We start from the raw sequence: 20,742 nt of genomic DNA, 5'->3' as shown, positions 1-20,742 counted from the left end.
GCATAACAGTCTACTAACAAACCTGCCTGTATATGTATACACTATGGATATTGGGATATCACTACCTTCTACATGTATTTCCTGTTTAGTATGGGTGATGTTTCATTTATGAGGACATAGTCCTGTATTTGTCTGAGTGATGGATCCTTCAGGTGCTTGGATAAAATGCGGATGTCAAGTCAGCCCAGTGTGCCTCCATGCAGGTCTTTGGCATGTTGGTAGAGTATGGAGGACGATTTTTTGTCATCGTATTGTCTCACATGTTTATTTAATTTTTCCACAATGCTTCTAGATGTCTCACCAGTGTATGTCATGTTTTTGTTTTTACAAGCACCCTCTATGCCCCTTATGTTGTTGATTACATTTCTAGTTCTACAGTTAATGCCTGGGTTAATCTTACATACCATGTAGTTCTCATTGGTGCATGTAGTAGTCTTGAAGGAGTACATCCTACATAACTGTGATCTGATGGAGCTCTGTAGCTTTACAACATTCTTGATGTTGAGGTATAAAAAGTAAACATAAATGACATTTAAAATTTATGACAGCTTAAAATCTTACCTGTTTAATATCTTACCTGTTTAAAATTTCACCTGTTCAAAAGTTTATCTCATGATGGAGGATTGTATATTATGGTGTGATATTTTTTGACAGCATTAAATGAATAAAATTCTACTGAAACAACTGTCATGAATTTTAAATGCCATGAGTTTACTTTGTATGTATGTATGTATGTATGTATGTATGTATGTATAATATATAATATATAATATATAATATATATATATATATATATATATATATATATATACCGGAGTAAACACATAAATGTGAAACAAGGTGGAAAAAAGAGTACTCAAATACCAGTGGTAGAGTAATATGCTTTATTTAAAGCAGCAGAAAATTCAACAAAACCTTTTACTCTGAGTTTCACGTTGCCGTTCGTTGGACAGTTTTTGCTAGTTTTTGCTCATATTCTAGCAAAAACTGTCCAACGAATGGCAACGTGAAACTCAGAGCAACAGGTTTTGTTGAATTTTCTGCTGCTTTAAATAAAGTATATATATATATATATATATATATATATATATATATACATACATAGATATGTATATATGTTTATGTCTATATATATATAATATATATATACACACATACATAGATATGTATATATGTATATGTCTATATATATATATATATTATATATATATACACAAGGCTCAGTGAATATATTGTCTAATTTACGCAAAAATAAAAATAACACTGACATCTCATTTTAACAGATATATTTACCAAAATTACATTAAAATATCTTGAAATACTAAAGAGTAAATTGTTTTGAATAAAATTGCCATCCGCTTCAACCACACCCTCCAGATGACTTCAGAATCTCCTGTAACTCTTCTGCACGGCCTTCTTGTTTTTAAGTTAGTGAATACTACCATAATCCTTGCCTTCAGTTCATCTTTGGTGTTACAAGTTTTGTTGATCTCTTGCTCAACTGCACCCCACACATAATAATCAAGTGGGTTGCAGTCTGGGGAGTTAACTGGCTAGGGGTGATGTGGTCACAGAAATTATCTGACAGCCATGACTGGGTTCTGTTTGTGTGGCATAATGCAGAGTCCTGTTGCCAGACATAGGGTCTTCCAGCAGGCACCCTCTTGACCTAGGGCACCACTGTCTCCTCCAAGCACTTGATGTAGTGCTCCATGTTGAGTCTGAGGCCATGTCGGATAATGACTGGGGACATAACGTCACCATCACTAGTGATCACTCCAAATATCATGATGACTGGATGTTTGATTTTTATCACTCTCGGTACATGCACTCTCTTCATATTGACACCCAAATACTCTAAAATGTTCATATTGGAGCTCCTGGTGCAAATGTCAAGCAGTACACCATGTCATTTCCAAATTTCTAGCAGAGTGAATTGCATCATGGTGTTGTTTTTCTCACAACTGACCCTACTATACTGTGTAGTCAACAAAATCAAAAATAACAATGCACATGCACAAAATTAAAAATATAAAATGGCAGCAATTTACCCATCGCACCCTGTATATATAAATTCTGTGTGTGTGTATAGATCAGGGGTGGGGAAGCATTTTACTGTGGTGGGCAAAAATTTCCAAAGGAAAAGGTCCACAGGCAGATCACAAGTTCTAACTCTTATATCTCTGTAAATCTTGTAATGAATAATTCGATATATATTAATAAAGATAAGTTTAACACATTAAATTAATGTATAACGACTTCATTAATGCTGCCACTGAATTTAGAATGTTTATATTACTCATGAGGTATTCTATATTTTTCAGCTAGAGTGTAGCTGAGTCTGAAAGGGGATGGTACAAATCTAGCAATATGTGTTCTATACTGAAAGCAAAATTTCTCATGTATAAAGCTGCATGTCTAGATATGATCATGATTAACTTAAATGATAAACTTTTGGAAAGTTTTACAAATTTTTACAGTTCCAGTGATGGCTTGGATCTGTAGTCTTCAAATCAGCTTTCTCTTTTTTTTTTGGTTTTGAGAAGCCTAATTTTTCAAGATTGGTACTTAGGTAGTGTGTTACATATCCCAGTGCCCCAATAATTACATGTATAAACCTGAACTTGTAAGCTGGTATGTATGTATGTATGTATGTATGTGTGTATGTGTGTGTGTGTGTGTGTGTGTATGTGTGTGTGTGTGTGTGTGTTTTACTCTTTTACTTGTTTCAGTCATTTGACTATGGCCATGCTGGAGCACCACCTTTAGCTGAGCAAATTGACCACAGGTCTTATTCTTTGGAAACCTAGTACTTATTCTAGTGGTCTCTTTTGCCGAACCACTGAGTTATGGGGACGTAAATACACCACCATCGTTTGTCAAGCGATGTTGCGGGGACAAACATAGACACCCAAACATATACACACACATACATATATATATATTTATATATATGACAGGCTTCTTTCAGTTTCCGTCTACCAAATTTACTCACAAGGCTATAGTAGAAGACACTTACCCAAAGTGCCATGCAGTAGGAATGAACTTGGAACCATGTGGTTGGTAAGCAAGCTACTTACCACACAGCCACTCCTGCACCTATATACATATATACACGTGTGTGTATGTGTGTGTGTACACGTGCAAACACTCATTCATATATGTATGCTTATACCTTTCAATGATGTATATTAGAAAATGCTGTAAACATTGCCAAAAACTGATGCACAAAAGTTATTTGTCTTCAGTTCAAGACATTTCCTTATCATTCTCACCATCAGAATTGCTGTGAACTAACTATAGATGTTCAGTTAGTTGGCTGTTTTGAGGATCCCATTTAGGATGTCTGTGTGTTGTAACACCCAGTAGTTGTGGGAGCAGAAATGTGGCCTAATAAAAGTATTGGTGAGCTACATAAAATAATTCTACAATACCTATACAACTTTTTATGTAACTTCTGAAATCTGTTTTGATCCTGACAACTAATTCTTTTCACTTTCATAGATGATTCTCTGGCTGGGGTAAGAAGCTGTGAATAGTCCAGCAGAGTATTATTTTCACTTGAATTTTTTTAGTAAAACAGAGCAAAACTAGAAACAAAATTATCTTTTATTTAATCATATTTCTTTTTTTAATTTGAAACTAGGCAAGATTATAATATTTTTCAAACAATTTTTTTCATTTTTAGAGAGGAAAGTCTTTTGATATTTATATCAAGTGTTTTACTCCTGGATGTTCGCATAGTAACAAATTAAATTTGAACCAGGAAACTTCATTTTATACTATGATTAATAGTCTGGTTAATCATGTCTTCATAAAAACAAGTCATCCAGGACATGTATACACTGAAATCAGATTTTTTGCTTATTTCTGAAATGTAATTAAATCTGAACACAAATGTACTTTTAAATAATATTTTCCTTTCCTTATGATAAGATTTTATTCAACAAATTGTAAATGAATAAATATGAAAGTACTTTGAAAGTTATTTTATAAAACATGTCAAAGTTCTCTCCCCTGAAATAATTCACGATGCTAGGAAAGAACAATGCAGTATCACAAGAGAATACTGCATTGGATATGTAATTAAAATGGATGAGATGTCCCAGAGTTAAACTGGAGAAAATATACTTGAGAGGTTGCTTGAATATACTCGGGAGGTTTGTTCTTAAGACACAGGATATGACATAGATCTATTCAATCTATGATATCACACAAAAGTTACAAGGTCTTTAATCCATTTTCAGAAATTTAAGGTATAAGAACAAACCTAGATAATCATAGGAATAATCTGAAATAGGTTTAGGGAAATCATAGAAAAGATATCTCTTCTACTCTTGTTCAGGAATCCTAAGGCTTGTTTCATCGACATATACATATATATATATATATATATTGTGTGTGTGCTGGTGCCTCTGAATGTATAAAAATAAAACATTATAAACCCCTCAGACTTCTCTCCCTTAATGTAATCCTTTCTACTATAGGCATAATGCCTGAAATTTTGTGGGAAGATGGCTAGTCGATTACATCGACCCCAGTGCTCAACTGATGCTTATTTTCTCAACCCCAAAAGGATGAAAGGCAAAGTCAACCTCAGCAGAATTTGAACTCACAACGTAAAGACAGATGAAATGCTGCTAAGTATTTTGTCTGGTATGCTAACAACTCTGCCAACTTACCTCCTTCTCTCTTACTCTTTTTCTTGTTTCAGTCATTTGACTGCGGCCATGCTGGAGCACCACCTTTAGTCGAGCAAACGAACCCAGGACGTATTCTTTGGAAGCCTAGTACTTATTCTACCAGTCTCTTTTGCCGAACTACTAAGTTACAGGTACATAAACACACCACCATTGGATGTCAAGTGATGTTGGGGGGACAAACACAGACACACAAACATACACACACACACACAGACATATATATATATTTATACACGACAGGCTTCTTTCAGGTTCCATCTACCAAAATCCATGCACAAGGCTTTTTTTCGGCCCAAGACTATAGTAGAAGACACTTGCCCAAGGTGCCACGCAGTGGGAATGAACCCAGAACCATGTGGTTGGTAAGCAAGCTACTTACCACACAGCCACTCCTGCTAAAAAAAAATTATCATTACAATAAGGAAATTAAGATTTTTCTTTTATATTTTGTTGTGCTTCTTAAATATTACTGATGCAAGCAATTTTTATATTCTTAAATTTTTATTTTTAATATTCTTCATTTTAACTTGTGCAGCAGTACCAACACTAGTCTTGGTCAGAATATAATTATCTACTTAAACGCATGTCATGTACAAAAAAAGTTGCATTAGAGCCAAAGGTCATGAGATGAATTCAAGTCCACAGTTTAACTCTCTATTAAAAAACATATATATATATATATATATAACAGCATACTAAAATTCTTTTCTGCAGCAGCACTGGCTCCCATCACGAAATTGAGTGTGTGCATGCATGTGTGTGTGTGTGTTGTGGGTGGGTGCATGTGTGTGCATGTGTATGTGTACACACACACATGTACTTTCACAAACACATATAAGCATCTCGAATAGGTTACTTGTCACTCTTCTGTTTGAAGCTGACATAATGAGCTAATGAAATCACTTCCATATCATCTATTATCAACAGATGACAAATATATGGAAATAATACCTCAGATAAGCAGTTACTATCACGACGAGCATATCTGTGTAAGCCTGGGAAACTGTATATTTATGTACATATGTATGCATGTATTTATGTACATAAGTACATATGTATGTATGCATGCATGTATGTATGTATGTATGTATTTATGCATGTATGCATGCATGCATGTATGTATGTATGTAAGCATTTATATATGTATGTATGTATGTATGTATGTATGTATGTATGCATACATGGATACATGCATACATGTATTCTCCATTTTTCAAGCATGCATTTGTGTGTATATGTGCAACCTTGTCAAGGCATACATAGTGTGAGTACAATGATTGCATTTATGTATATGCATTTACATACACACAGGAAGATATGCACATATGTGCATGTGTATATATATATATATATACATATATATATACATATATACACATAGATATATGTGTGTGTATATATGTATATATGTACATCACATAGATATATGTGTGTGTGTGTATATATATATAGGCACAGGCGTGGCTATGTGGTAAGTAGTTTGCTTACCAACCACATGGTTCCAGGTTCAGTTGCACTGCATAGAACCTTGGGGAAGTGTCTTCTACTATAGTCACAGGCCAAACAAAGCCTTGTGAGTGGATTTGGTAGACAGAAACTGAGAAAAGCCCATCATGTGTGTGTGTGCCTGTGTCTGTGTTTGTCCCCCCACCATCACCTGACAACTGATGCTGGTGTGTATACATCCCACAACTTAGCAGTTCAGCAAAAGAGACCTATAGACTGGTCTTACAAAGAATGAGTCCTGGGGTCGATTTGTTTGACCAAAGGTAGTGCTCCAGCATGGCCACAGTCAAATGACTGAAACAAATAAAAGAATATATATATATATATATATATATTATTTAAAACAATTTGATTTGGTTCTGTGTGACTTCAAGTTTCACAGGCCTCAAACAAGAGCCTGTCTCTTAAGGTTTAGTATTGCCAAATTCAGAAAACTGAAAAAAGTCCTTCACATTTGTGTGTGTTTGTGTTTAAGCCTTCATCTACAGCAAGATACCTGTTTCTGTCCTGTCATGTTTCTTTAACCTCCCTCTATACAACACCTCCTCAGTTGAAGGTGTCCTGTTTTGTAAGTTAGTTGGCGATCCCACTAGTGCCGGTACTACAAAATGTTCTGTGTGGTGGTTGTGTTAGGATGGGCATCAAGCCATAGAAACCATATCAACTAAGACATTGGGACTTGGCCCGGTCCTAGCTCTTGTCAAACCGTCCAATTCATGCCAGCATGGAAAGCAAAAATTAAAGAAAGATGATGATAATGATGATATATGTGTGTATATATGTCTATGTGTCTGTGTGTGTGTAGTGGGGAGTATTTGTATCTCCTTGTCCTGACATTGTGTGATAGTTGTAAAAGTGCATCACCATCATATAAGTGGTGTCATTCATTTTGCCAAATTCCTCTGGAAATGTGTCAGACCATAAGGTAAAAAAAAAGCCTTACTTGGTAACATGATGGTTGGTGACAAGATGGGCAAACAGCTGTAGAAAATCTGCCTCAACAAATTCTGTTCAACCCAAGCATACATTGAGAAGTGGACATTAAAATGATGATGATGATGATTATGATCATGATTCATCTAAATACAGAAATATTAATTTGGAAGGTATGATAAAATAATAATATATCAGCGCATGAAAGATCATTACCCGTGTTGCCTTACTGGCACATGAAAAAACATTCGAGCGAGGTCATTGCCAGTGCCGCTGGACTGGCTCCCGTGCAGGTGACACATAAAAAACACAATTTGAGCATGGCCATTGCCTGACTGGCCCTCGTGCCAGTGGCACGTAAAAGCACCCACTACACTCTCGGAGTGATTGGCATTAGGAAGGGCATCTAGCTGTAGAAACTCTGCCAGATCAGATTGGAGCCTGGTGCAGCCATCTAGTTTGCCAGTCTTCAATCAAATCATCCAACCCATGCTAGCATGGAAAGTGGGTGTTAAACGATGATGATGATGAAAGAAAAGTGAAAGAATTTATAATCTTGTAAATTTACAATGAAAAGAAAAATAAACGCATTTTTATATTACTTATTTTATTGTTTGTTATAGAATGATATTAAGACAGATTTTGAAGTAAAACATTTACAAAAAGTTATATTTCATTGTGAATATGCATAGCCTAGTGGTTAGGGGTGTTGAATTCATGATCACTAGGTTGAAGGTCCAGTTCTAAGACCAGATAGAGTAGTGTATCTTTGAGCAAGGTACCACATTACACTCAGCTGAAAATGATTACCAGTAACCCTGTTATAAGGTTTGTTGACAAAATTGGTTGAACAGGAAAACTAATCAATCTTTTTGTTGTTTGCCAAGATTTACACTGTTAAATGAACTTCAAACCATTGGCCACTAATAACCCAGAATGACTCCCTAGTCCTAGTTGGCCAATGCAAAATTGCAGAGTATACTATCCCTGTTTTCCTAAAGTAAAATTATTTCCTTTCTACCGACTATTGTTGTTACCAACTATCACCTGGTTAAAATTTCACTATACACTTATACTTGACTCACAAACTAATATATAATCTAACTCCACTATACATGTTACCCCATTACTTAGTTCAGGTGTCACCAACCACAAGGCCCACACCAGTAGTAAGTCACAGACCAGTAGTTGGCCATGGGTCATTTTGTAGCTTGCTGTACAGAAGGGAAAAGTTTTTAATTTATTTCTTATTTTATTGACTATCAAAATTTGCAAGGTGCCTTTGTTTTATATATGTATTATATATAATACATTTATAAAGTGAAAGTGCATGGCTCTGTGGTTAAAGTGTTGGGCTCACAACCACAAGGTAGTGTGTTCAGTTCCTGAACTGGGCTATGTATTTTGTTCTTGAGCAAGACCCTTTATTTCACATTGTTCCAGTTCACCCAGGTGTTGATAACATCGGTGGCATGGAGTGGGCATCTGTTATGCATGGGCAATTACTGGTCTTCTAATAAACATCCTTGCCCAGACTTGTGCCTTGGAAGGTAAATCTCTAGGTGTAATCCCATGATCATTCATGACCGAAGGGGGTCTTTCCTTTATGTAATAAAGAAATTATATATTATGCACTTTATTGAATTTTTGCTATATACTTGACAATCTGATGCATGGAAAAATTACCATGCCTGAAACTGGTCTGTGGTGCAAAAAAATTCGGAGGGCTGTTGACATAGTGTATCAGTAACTGATGACACCAAACTTTGAAATTCTATAAACTACTCTCTATAGACTGTCTCGTCTACCATGTGGAGTGCATACAGAATAAACTATTGCGACTACTTTGTCAAAGTATCCACATGACCTGATGAATAGTGACTTAGATATTCTCCCCTAGAAACTATTTTAAAAATGTTTTTAAACTATCTTTACATAAACTGTAATCTGAGTATGCAGTTGTATATCTATACTTACAAAGCTTTGAGAAATGTGGAGCTGAGTCAATCTGAAATTAAAATATTTACCTCCAACTAAATATGCTGAGTGCAACTCATTTATGTAGATATGTTTATATATTTCAGTGGGTGACAAATTCAAAAAGAAGCTATGTCCAACCACTTTCCATCTACCAAATCCACTTACAAGACTTTGGTTGGATGCGTGTGTGGACTTATTTTTTAAGCCTGGTACATATTCTATCAGTGTCTTTTACTGAACTGCTAAATTACAGGGATGCAAACACACCAACACCAGATGTCAAGCAGTGAGGACAGGGCAGGGGAGAAATACAGACAGAAAGACTGTAAGCCTAGTACTTATTCTATTGGTCTCTTTTGCCGAACTGCTAAGTTACAGAGATGTAAACACACCAGCTTTGGTTGTCAAGTGATGTTGGGGACACACACACACACACACAAACCTATACACATATATGCATATATATATATATATATATATACATACAACAGGCTTCTTTCAGTTTCCGTCTACCAAATCCACTTTGGTTGGCCTGAGGCTATAGTAGAAGACACTTGCCCAAGGTGCCATACAGTGGGACTGAACCCAGAAGCATGTGGTTGGTAAGCAAGCTACTTACCACACAGCCACTATGCACCTATATATATATATATATATATATATATATTATATATATATATATAGGATGCAATGGGTAAATTGTCACCATTTTATATTTTTAATTTCAAGTGTATGTATTGTTTGTGTTTGATTTTGTTGACTAAACAATATAGTAGGGTTAGTTGGACACCATCTATGAGAAAAACAGCACCATGACGCAATTCACATTACCAGAAATTTGGAAACGACATGCTGTAATGCTTGGCATTCATCCCAAGAGTTCCAATACAAACATTTCAGAGTGTTTGGATGTTAATCTGAGGTCAGTGCTATCTGAGGACTGTGCAATCTGAGTATATGTACTGAGAGTGATAAAAATCAAACATCCAGTCAACATCATTGTATTTGGAGTGATCACTATTGATGGCAACGTTATGCCTCCATTCATCTTCCCACACAGTCTCACACTCAGCCCAGAGGCCTACATCAAGTGCCTGGAAGAGGTAGTGCTGTCCTGGGTCAAGAGGGTGGCAACAGGACTCTGCACCATGCCACACAGGCAGGTGAACCCAGCCATGGCTGTCAGACAATTTCTGTGACCACACCACCCCAAACATCTGGCCACCTAACTCCCTAGACTGCATCCCCCTTGATTATTATGTGTGGGGCACAGTTGAGTGAGAGACCAACAAAACTCCTTGTAAGACCAAAAATGAACTTAAGGCAAAGATTATGACAGCATTTACCAACTTAAACAATGAGACCATCCAGAAGAGTTGCAGGAGATTCTGAAGTTGTCTGGAGGCCGTGGTTGAAGCCAATGGCAATTTTATAATAAATTTACTCTTTAGTATTTCAAGATATTTTTAGGCAATTTTGGTAAATATATTTGTTAAAATGAGATGCCAGTGTTATTTTTCATTTTTTGTAATTTAGACAATATTTTATTGTTTATTTATCACATGTGTATATGAAGCCTGTCGTCTAATATATATATATATATATATATATATATATATATATATATATATATATATATATATATATATATATACATATATATATACATATACATACATATATATATACATACATATATATATATACATACATATATATATACATATATATATATATATATACATACATATATATATATACATACATATATATATATATACATACATATATATATATATATACATACATATATATATATATACATACATATATATATATATACATATATATATATACATACATATATATATATATATACATCATATATATATATATACATACATAATATATATATACATATATATATACATACATACATATATATATATATATATATATATTATATATATATATATATATATATACATATATATATACATAATATATATATATAATATATATATATATTATATATATATATATATATATATATATATATATATATATATGTATATATATATATATATATATATGTATATATATATATATATATATACATATATATACGCACACACACACACATGATGGCCTTCTTTAAGTTTCTGTCTACCAAATCCACTTACAAGGCCTTCATTGGCCTGAGGTTATAGTAAGAACACTTGCCCAAAGTGCCACGCAGTGTGACTGAACCTGAAACCATGTGGTTGGGAAGCAAGCTTCTTACCACACAGCCACACTTGTACCTATATATATATAATATATATATATTATATATACATATATTATATATATAATATATATATATATATATATATATATATAATATATATATATATATATATATATGCCTGTGTCTTTGTGTCTGTGTTTGTCTCTCAACACTACTTGACAACCCTGGTTGTCAAGTAAATAAAAACTATAAATTGCAAATACTAATTATAACATATAAAGAGTAAATGATTTCCAGGAAATTTTTAAAATGCTAACTCAATTTAGTAAATGATTGAAATTTGAATGTTAGATAGGCACAATTTCAGCTTCCTTTCAAGCAGAATATATGTATATACTATGCATAATGTTATTAAATCTCAGCTCAATAAGACATTAAATATATTGCCATAAAGCAAAATAATTTCTGCCTTTGCTTATTTCATAACAGTTTGAGGAGTGAATATATTTGTTAGTTACATCACAACTGAATTCACTCCAAGCTTTTGAAAAAATTTTTAGTTAATTTATTTCATATGAATGAAGGAATTAGTAATAACAAGTATATATAAATAAGAATATATATGTGTGAAATATATTTTTTTTATTGTCAAATAATACATATTGTCTCATAGAGATAAGTTTTTCTTTACAATTTACTTTATTAATGCTCACTGCATGACCTAAGTATTTCCACATACCGTTATGGCATATAGGTATGTATACATCCATACATACAGGCATACATAAATACATATATGTATGAGTGTGTGTATGTGTGTGTGCATGTGTGTGTACATACATACACACATACACACACACACATAGAGACACACACACACATATATATGCAAAAACATACAAACACATTCATGCATGCTAATATCATACATAGCCACAGACATGGCTGTGTGGTTAAGAAGCTTACTTCCTAACCATGTGATCTCGGGTTCAATCCTACTGTGTGGCACCTTGGGCAAGTATCTTTTACTACAGTCCCAGATTTACAAAATCCTTGTGGGTGGATTTGGTAGACAGAAACTGAAAGAAACTCATCATATATTTTTATGCATGTGTCAGTTTGTATGCATGTTTGTGTATCTGTGTGTGTGGTGTGTGTGTGTGTGTGTGTGTGTGTGTGTGTGTGTGTGTTCGTGTATAACCTTTTCTTGACACCATTTGATGATTGTAAATGAGTATCATCATCATACTAGCAATGTTGTTTGTTTCCTGTCTTCTATGGTGAAATATTACCTTATTTGGAAACAGCTGAAGGTTAGTGACAGGGATGGCATCTAACTATAGAAAAATCTGCCTCAACAAATTCCATCAAATCCTTGCAAGCATGAAAAAAATGGATGATATTAAACAATGATGATAGATGATGAGGATTGTATTTTATGAAACAAGCCATTCTAATTTCATGGAATTTTCAGACATAGAAAATATAACAAGATCATAAGCATAAAATATAAACAATTATAACATTTTTATCTCACCCACACAAACACAATACTTCAGGTAATGATCTAGCAAAAAATACCAAACTAATATTATCTAACACACAAACTAATGTTATATGGGATTTTAAATCAAGTCAACGTATCCATCATACATTAAATGATTTGTAAGTTTACATACTTAAAGATGATCTATCTACTGGTGTCTCACCAAGCAGTTTAATTAAATAATAAACATTCTGAATTTCTATTTAACAAAATTTTGTTTAATCTTCTGTCTATATTTATGCATGAATACATTAATGCAATAGTCATTTATATAAACATGTATAGCTATATAAAATGCATGCATGCATGTATATAAATATTTAAAGGGTGAGTCAGTATGAAATGCAGACATATATATATATATATATATATATATATATATATATACATATATATATATATATAACACATATATATATATATATATATACATATACACATATATATATATATATATATATAATATATTATATATATATATATATATAAAATATTATTCGAGACAAAACCACTATTTTGCAAAACAAACGAGGAAAGACTTAATCAATACATAAATTTTAATAAATAGTCAAAAAAACCGCCACTACAATCGTTTCCTGTCTTGATCGACAATCTTCAGGTGGACTTCCAATAATTCAGTGTCAAATTATGACTTCATAATTTGACACTGAATTATTGGAAGTCCACCTGAAGATTGTCGATCAAGACAGGAAACGATTGTAGTGGCGGTTTTTTTGACTATTTATTAAAATTTATGTATTGATTAAGTCTTTCTTCGTTTGTTTTGCAAAATAGTGGTTTTGTCTCGAATAATATTTTATAATATTTTACTATAAAATCGATTTAATCCTAAATCTGATTTTTTCCCTGTAAATTTGGATTTATTCCCTAATATTTATTATTTATATATATATATATATAATATATATATATATATACACATATACATATATATATATATATATATATATATATTATATATATATATACATAGAGGGAGAGATACACACACACACATATATATATATATATATATATATTCATATATATATGTATACATAGAGAGATATACATATATTATATATATATATTATATATATATATATATTATATATATATATATATATATATATATATATATATATATATATATACACATATACATATATATATATATATATACACATATACATATATATATATATATATACACACATATACATATATATTTATATATATATATACATTTGAACATTCAAAAACAAATGCTTTTATGGATATATATATATACACACACATATATATGTACATGTGTATGTATGTGTATATGTGTGTATGTGTGCATACAGGTGTATGTATATGTGCAGTGTGTATATTTATACACATGTTTGTATGTATGTGAGTGTGTGCATGCATGTATGTGTATGTGTGTTGAGTGTATGTATATATATATACAATTTGATATATTCATATATATTCATACATAGAGATTCTTGATTATTATGATGGAAATATGTGTATGATACATTATAATGGAGTTGGTTCAAAATCAGTTATCTTTTTAATTTTCATGATGCTGCTTTCCATTTGTATCCAGTCATCTAGCAACTGGTTGAACCACACAATGCCAACATTGTAACGTCCATTTAAATTGCCATAATGACAGTGTTTGTACCACCATCCTGCAGTATAGTGAACAGCACAGTGTGTGCTACTTGCATCATGGTCCGCATCAACTGTACTGAATGGAGAATGATTCGCATATTGAAGTGAGTCAGTTGCATTACCAGAGTAGGTGCCTATGTTCAGTGTATAACCAGTTGACTCACTACTGACATGGAAATTATCATAAACTGCAACCCACAAACGTTTATCCAAATCAATCATTTCAATTTTTAAAGAATAGGCATCATTGTTTGTTAAAAGGTGAATATATTCATTTCCTAACCAATATTCAGTATCAATGGTACCAAAACCATGTTTATATTCTTCCCATGACCGATTAAAATCCACTGAACCATTATATCGTTTTTGAAAAACTGTCCAGATTCCATCTTCATCCACTTCACATAATACCTGTACAGAACTGCTACTTCCGCGAGGATAAATGACTTGAATGCTAGAGTAAAAGTCATCACTTTCCTTTATGTTTGAACAATCTGAAATAGATGAAAATGGAAAAATTTTTAATTTACAAAAGTAAAAGCTATCACAAAACAGTGTTGTCTTAAATTATGTCAAACTATATTAGTTAAAAGTCTAAGCTTAAAACATTTCATGCACTTGGATTTGTGGATGGTAATATATTGTACATTCATCTATGGACATGCATCGAATTGATATACATGATTACAGAGAAGATTACAGAGAAGGTGTCAAATGCTGACTGGAAGGATCCTTATAAATGTCAGTATCTGTAATCCTGAAATTTGCAACATCTTTATTTATCCAAGGCACACCAAATATGGGCCTATTTAACTTGCTAGAGCTCATCACTCTCTGTAGTATGTGAACTATTCCAAATAGTTCAATCTTCTGGACTGCATAAATAGTCATGTTTCTTCTTTCTGAGTCTAAGTGCTCCAATGACCACGGGTATTATTTTGGTTTCCAGGTCTTAGTACTTGGTCATCTTCTCTGTGACTTACATGAAGATGTTTCTTTCAATATTACGGTATCAAGAAATATAAACCTCCAATCCTTGATAACAATGTCAGGCTTGTTGACTTTTATATCTTTGTCAGTGTGGATGGGCATATCTCAGCAGATGGTGATACCGTTGTTGTCAGTGACTGTGTTTAGTTGATGTTCATGCCATTTCTCGGGTGTCTTGGATTTTATAACTCCTGCTTATTATGCTGTGTGGATACATTGCTAACTTGTTATACCCATGGATGTGGTTGATGGTTTCTACATATTTTTTCCTATATCCTGCATTATCATGCATTGGGGATCTATTCCTTCTTTGATGGGGAGATAGCAAGATCATCCATTCATAAGACTGATTTTGTGCAGCAATTATCAAACCTTCGAACTCTGCTTTCAGCCGAGTACTTTTAAGTCACTAGTGTCTTTATGCAGTTCTTATTTCCATCCTGCATCTATTTTAGATGCTTCTTATGCATTACCTTGTCCTTCTATGTTTTCTGCAGTCGAAGCTGGCCATGTTGTTTTACATTCTGCTCCACTTGATTAGCATGAATGGTTGTTTCCACATTTTCTGTTGGTGAAGTTTATGGGAAATTAAACCCTTTCTTGAATTGTTTTGCCTTTTTATCGATCAAAGGTAGTTCATAGGAGTAGTTCGTTTTCATTATGTACATATCCAACCCAACACAGATTGTTTTAAAGGTCAGTTTGAGTTGAACTACACTACATCCTCCTAAAGCTCTCAGTAGGTACAATCAGCCAGCATGTTTTGAGATAGTGCATCTTCTCTATGGTCAGCATTTTTTCTGTTTTGATGTCCAATCTCTTTATATTGTTTAGTTTCCAATCGATGACATCAACACTGCTGTTACTACAGGTATTGCTAGGGTATTAATTGATTTAAACCTGTTAGCTACATTCAGTTCACTTTTTAGCACCATACACACCCTCCCATATTCTCCTTGATGGCAAAGCATTGTGTGTCATCTCTTTTGTTCACTTCTATGTATTTGTATGTGCAACTTTGGACTAGTGTTTTGATCATGGTGTCAGTGACAAAATCTGTCTGCTGTTTTGGTCAGTGTTATTAATGGGCCTTGCCAGTTTAGGGCAAATTTTACAGGTCCTTGTTTGGATCAGTCCTTAATACATGCAGAGTGATAAAATCTTTCTGCTCACACCCTTTCAGTATTTAAACATGACTGACTTGTGGAGTTGTTGCAGAGTTACTCTCATATGTACAATGGATCCAGCTATGTAGTATTTTCACTCAAGTAGCCCTCTGTAGTATCCTCCCTATTGGACAATTTTCTTCATTCAAATTTTAATGTTAACCATTATTTTTGTTAATTCCTTTTCACATGTCATACATGGAAACTACTATCATATTTGTATCTTGTCTTTATGCTATCTCTTTACATGTAACAAATGAGGAAATCATCACAATCATCATTATTGTACATTGGCAGGAACCTTAGAGAACCAGACAAAATACTTTGCAGTATATATTTTGATTCTTTATATTCTGAATTCAAATCCTGTCAGGGCTAACTTTACCATTCATCTTTATAAGGTCAATAAAACAGGGCACTATTCAAATACTGGAGTTGATTCAATCAAGTAATCCCACAACTCCTTTGTTAGAAGGTGGTGGTGGTGGTGGTGGCTATGGCGGCGGCGGCAGCGGCGACAGTATACAAGAGTTCATGTAATTGATTCCAATATAGATTATATTAGCCAAACATATATTTATCATGGCAAAACGGGAAAAGTAATTGCAGAAAATAGTAAAATACAGCAAAAATTTAGGTAAAACTTTTGAAGTTTGTTTTATCTGTACCTTCTAGCTAATGAATTGCCGAGTGCAGAAGTTATCAACCAGTTTTTATCTATGGACCCCTTTGATTTATATTTTATTCTGATGGATCCCAACAGATATTCAATGTTTAAAACCCAGTTTTTTAGAAAATTTGTTCAAAATTCCTGTTTTGTTTTTCTCAAATGTATTGGTTGAAATATGTAAAATGTTAGAGAAAGAAACCTAGCTGCTTCTTGCAATACATACCTTTACACACACATCCAAAGCAAAATTTTTTCAGGGGCCCTTAAAATACTATTGTGGATCCCTAATTTACTATTTTGTTGCATGGACCCTAAAAATCTTATATGGGCTCTCAGAGACCATATGGATCACAGTTGAGGACCACTTGTCTAGTGTTTCAATGTCTGGGGAACTTTTGAAGTCTATTTTATCATTGAGTCACTAAACTAATGAAATGCTTAGTGCATCATTGTTTTGGAAACTTTCACTCATATTGAACTTTATACAATTCAAATGCACATGAGCATCACTGCACAAGGTAAAAAGTAAAATGGATTAGAGGAAAAATAAAATAAGTATATTCTCTGCATCTGAGACTGATTGATGTACTATGATAAAATAAGAAAGCATGTCGTAAATATTCAGTAATATTCGAATTTTGTTTGCATTACAAAAGCCAGATGAGAGGGGTGGGAAATTTGGATTACAAGAAGCAATGAGTGTGACCAAACCCTAATCAGATCTAAAGTAAAAAATGTGTTTTGTGGTAATCACAACTCACCCAAAATATTTAAAACAAACAACTGGATAAGCATTGATTTTTTCTTAGTTCTGGCCTTTCCTTTCCTTCTTTTTGTTAAACTCAAAAGAATTATGGCAATATTAAAATAGACTTGATTTAACTCATCATAATAATTATAACTTTGAGAGAAAATGTGTTTTACCACTGAAATGTAGAATAATACTCTTTACTTACCAGTTGGTAAATGATGTCGGAAGTTATTCAGCTCCTCTTCAACATGTTCTATTAAAGGCAGATTGTTGTAAATTGCCTGTGCTTGATTTTTTAATATATCAATGACTTCTGATTGGTTTCGATTCCAGTAGTGGAGCTGATACACTCGGTATTCCAATCTTTTTACTTGATCCCTTTGGGATGACATGATGCCTTCAAGTTTACGGATGTTCTTGTCTAAATCGTGTAATTTAAGATTCTGTTCCAAGTCACGGTTTTTCTTAACACATAAAGACAAGGAATCATTTAGAACACGAGCTTCTAAAGCAGTTAACTTGTACTGAGTCATTTGCATTTCTTTGCTAACTATTTTCAGTTTTTCTGCTAATCTTCGTTCAGCTTTATTCCTTGCATGGTGCAAATTATTCTTCAAGTCTTCAATAGATTTATTGATGGCAAAAAATTGGTCTTTAAATTGTTTAGGTTGGATTTCATTTTCATTTCTATTTTCTGTCATTAGTTTCTTAATTTCAGCCAATTTGTGTGTATTATTCAAAACCATGTTTCTTATCTGGAATATGTTGACTTGAGATTCTTGGTTATTGGACAAAAGTTCTGCATTTAAAGCTTTTAATTTTTCAACAGAGCCCATCCTTTCTGTTAAATTCAAAACTAAGTTTTGAAAATGTCCGTCACTCATCTTCAATTGTTTAGATGTAAACATTGACTTGAAATATTCAAAATCAACACTTAGGTTAATAAACATTTTATGCAATTTTGTTAGCTCTTCCTCATATTTTTTTAATCTCTGAGCTTCTTCAGTGCTCTTTAGAGCAACAGAGCCCTTCGAAAGTTTTTGCTGAAATCCTCCAAAATTTGTTGTATTTTCTGGTATAGTGTCACCTGAATTATCTTCAGATTCAGACATTAGGTATTTCATTTTGTTAGCAATTTGTTTCGTTTTCACATCAACTAAAATTCCTTCTTGCTGTGGAGTTATATTATCCAGACTCTCTTTATAATAACCCTCAGGTACAAGTTCAACCACAAAACCACTGACAACTTTTTGCATATGTTTGATAGCTGCTGATTGATTGGTATTTATATCTGAGATGTTTTTCATTTCTTGCTTCAAATTTTCAACTTCTTCAGAAACTGCTAATGTTTCTGAAGTGAAGTTCTGAAATGTGTAATGCAAATCTGATACCATTTGACTGATATTCATCTCCAGGAATCTAAAATCATCTAATCTAACTCTCAGTTCAGCTTCAGTGTTTACCAAAGAAGATTGTGTCATTAGTTGATTTTCAATTGTACCACTTAACCTATTTATCTGGCGCTCATTCTTTGATGCCATTCGCCTTAAGTAGAAGACATCATTTGTTATTTGTCTGACTTTCGCTCCTTGATGTGATAACTGTTGCTGTATTTTGGCTCTTTCTAACCTATTGTAAAGAAATAATGTTTACACCCATTAACATTAGAATAACAAACGGCAAACATGGAAGAGAAAAAAATAGTTTGTTTTAATATGTTAATGAATTAAGCTTATCTGAGAATTCTTTTGGTTCTATTTTATGCATTGTAATATCTTATATATATCTTGTTATACATATTAGATTATAGATATTTGCAGTTCACATCTTACAATGTACGCACCTGAAAATCAAGTTGGACACTTCATATTAACTACACCTCAAGTGAGACACTGTATATATCAACATTTCCTGACCTTTTACCTATACTGTAATTTATTTTACATCTAATTCTGAACCTAGAGAATGGCAATGCATTAACCCTTTCGTTACTGTATTTCTGTTGAGATGCTCCGTGTTTCTTTCAATTACTTTAAATATAACAAAGAATTTAGTAAAATAACTTCGTTATCATTCAGCTAGTGTTAGGAACATAAATTGTGACTAAGGTTTAGTGGAAGATTTTAATTCAAAACTTATGAAAGCAAGACATTTGTACTCAGAGCCAGAGCTAGTAACAGCCGGGTTGGTAACGAAAGGGTTAAATATATTAAATATGACTGCTTCTATATCCTGACATGACATTATAATATTATAGTAGTATTAACATGATATAGATTTATTTTCCTGTGTATTGGCGTTTATATATAAGCAAATAAAACAAGAAAGGTGAAAGGCAATGAGTTTTGATATTTCTGTAGAGATTACAGCTGTTTCATAATCTACGTATGATTACATCAACTTTGATGCAGAGATATATACATATGCACACACATGCATACACATGCATGTGCGCAAATGCACACACATGCAGGGGGTGAGAGAGAGGGTGGGCAAGAGAGAGGGGAGAGAAGAGGAACAGATAGAGGTAGGGAGAGTGAGAGGGAGAGAGAGAGAGTACATTTTGTGTGTACAAAAAGATGTACAACTGTAACTGTTATGT

The 20,742-nt window shown here is 33.1% G+C and overlaps 2 protein-coding genes across 3 annotated transcripts in view; one reads left to right on the top strand and one right to left on the bottom strand.

The window, feature by feature from the left end:
• The window catches only part of LOC115223623, a 218,347-nt gene that overhangs the window by 70,835 nt on the left and 126,770 nt on the right, over positions 1-20,742 (top strand). The window lies entirely within an intron of this gene.
• The window catches only part of LOC115223630 (protein scabrous-like), a 71,218-nt gene continuing 64,739 nt past the window's right edge, over positions 14,264-20,742 (bottom strand). The window contains exons 2-3 of the mRNA XM_029794304.2: positions 18,346-19,769; positions 14,264-15,057 (exon numbers count right to left, since the gene is read on the bottom strand). Of these exons, the coding sequence (XP_029650164.1) occupies positions 14,426-15,057; positions 18,346-19,769 (2,056 nt within the window). The 3' untranslated portion in view covers positions 14,264-14,425. The remainder of the gene's footprint in view (positions 15,058-18,345; positions 19,770-20,742) is intronic.

The sequence above is a fragment of the Octopus sinensis genome, linkage group LG2, assembly GCF_006345805.1.
Source record: "Octopus sinensis linkage group LG2, ASM634580v1, whole genome shotgun sequence".
NCBI lineage: Eukaryota > Metazoa > Mollusca > Cephalopoda > Octopoda > Octopodidae > Octopus > Octopus sinensis.
Note: the sequence above shows the minus strand (reverse complement) of the source record. Positions and strands in the feature narration are given on the sequence as shown.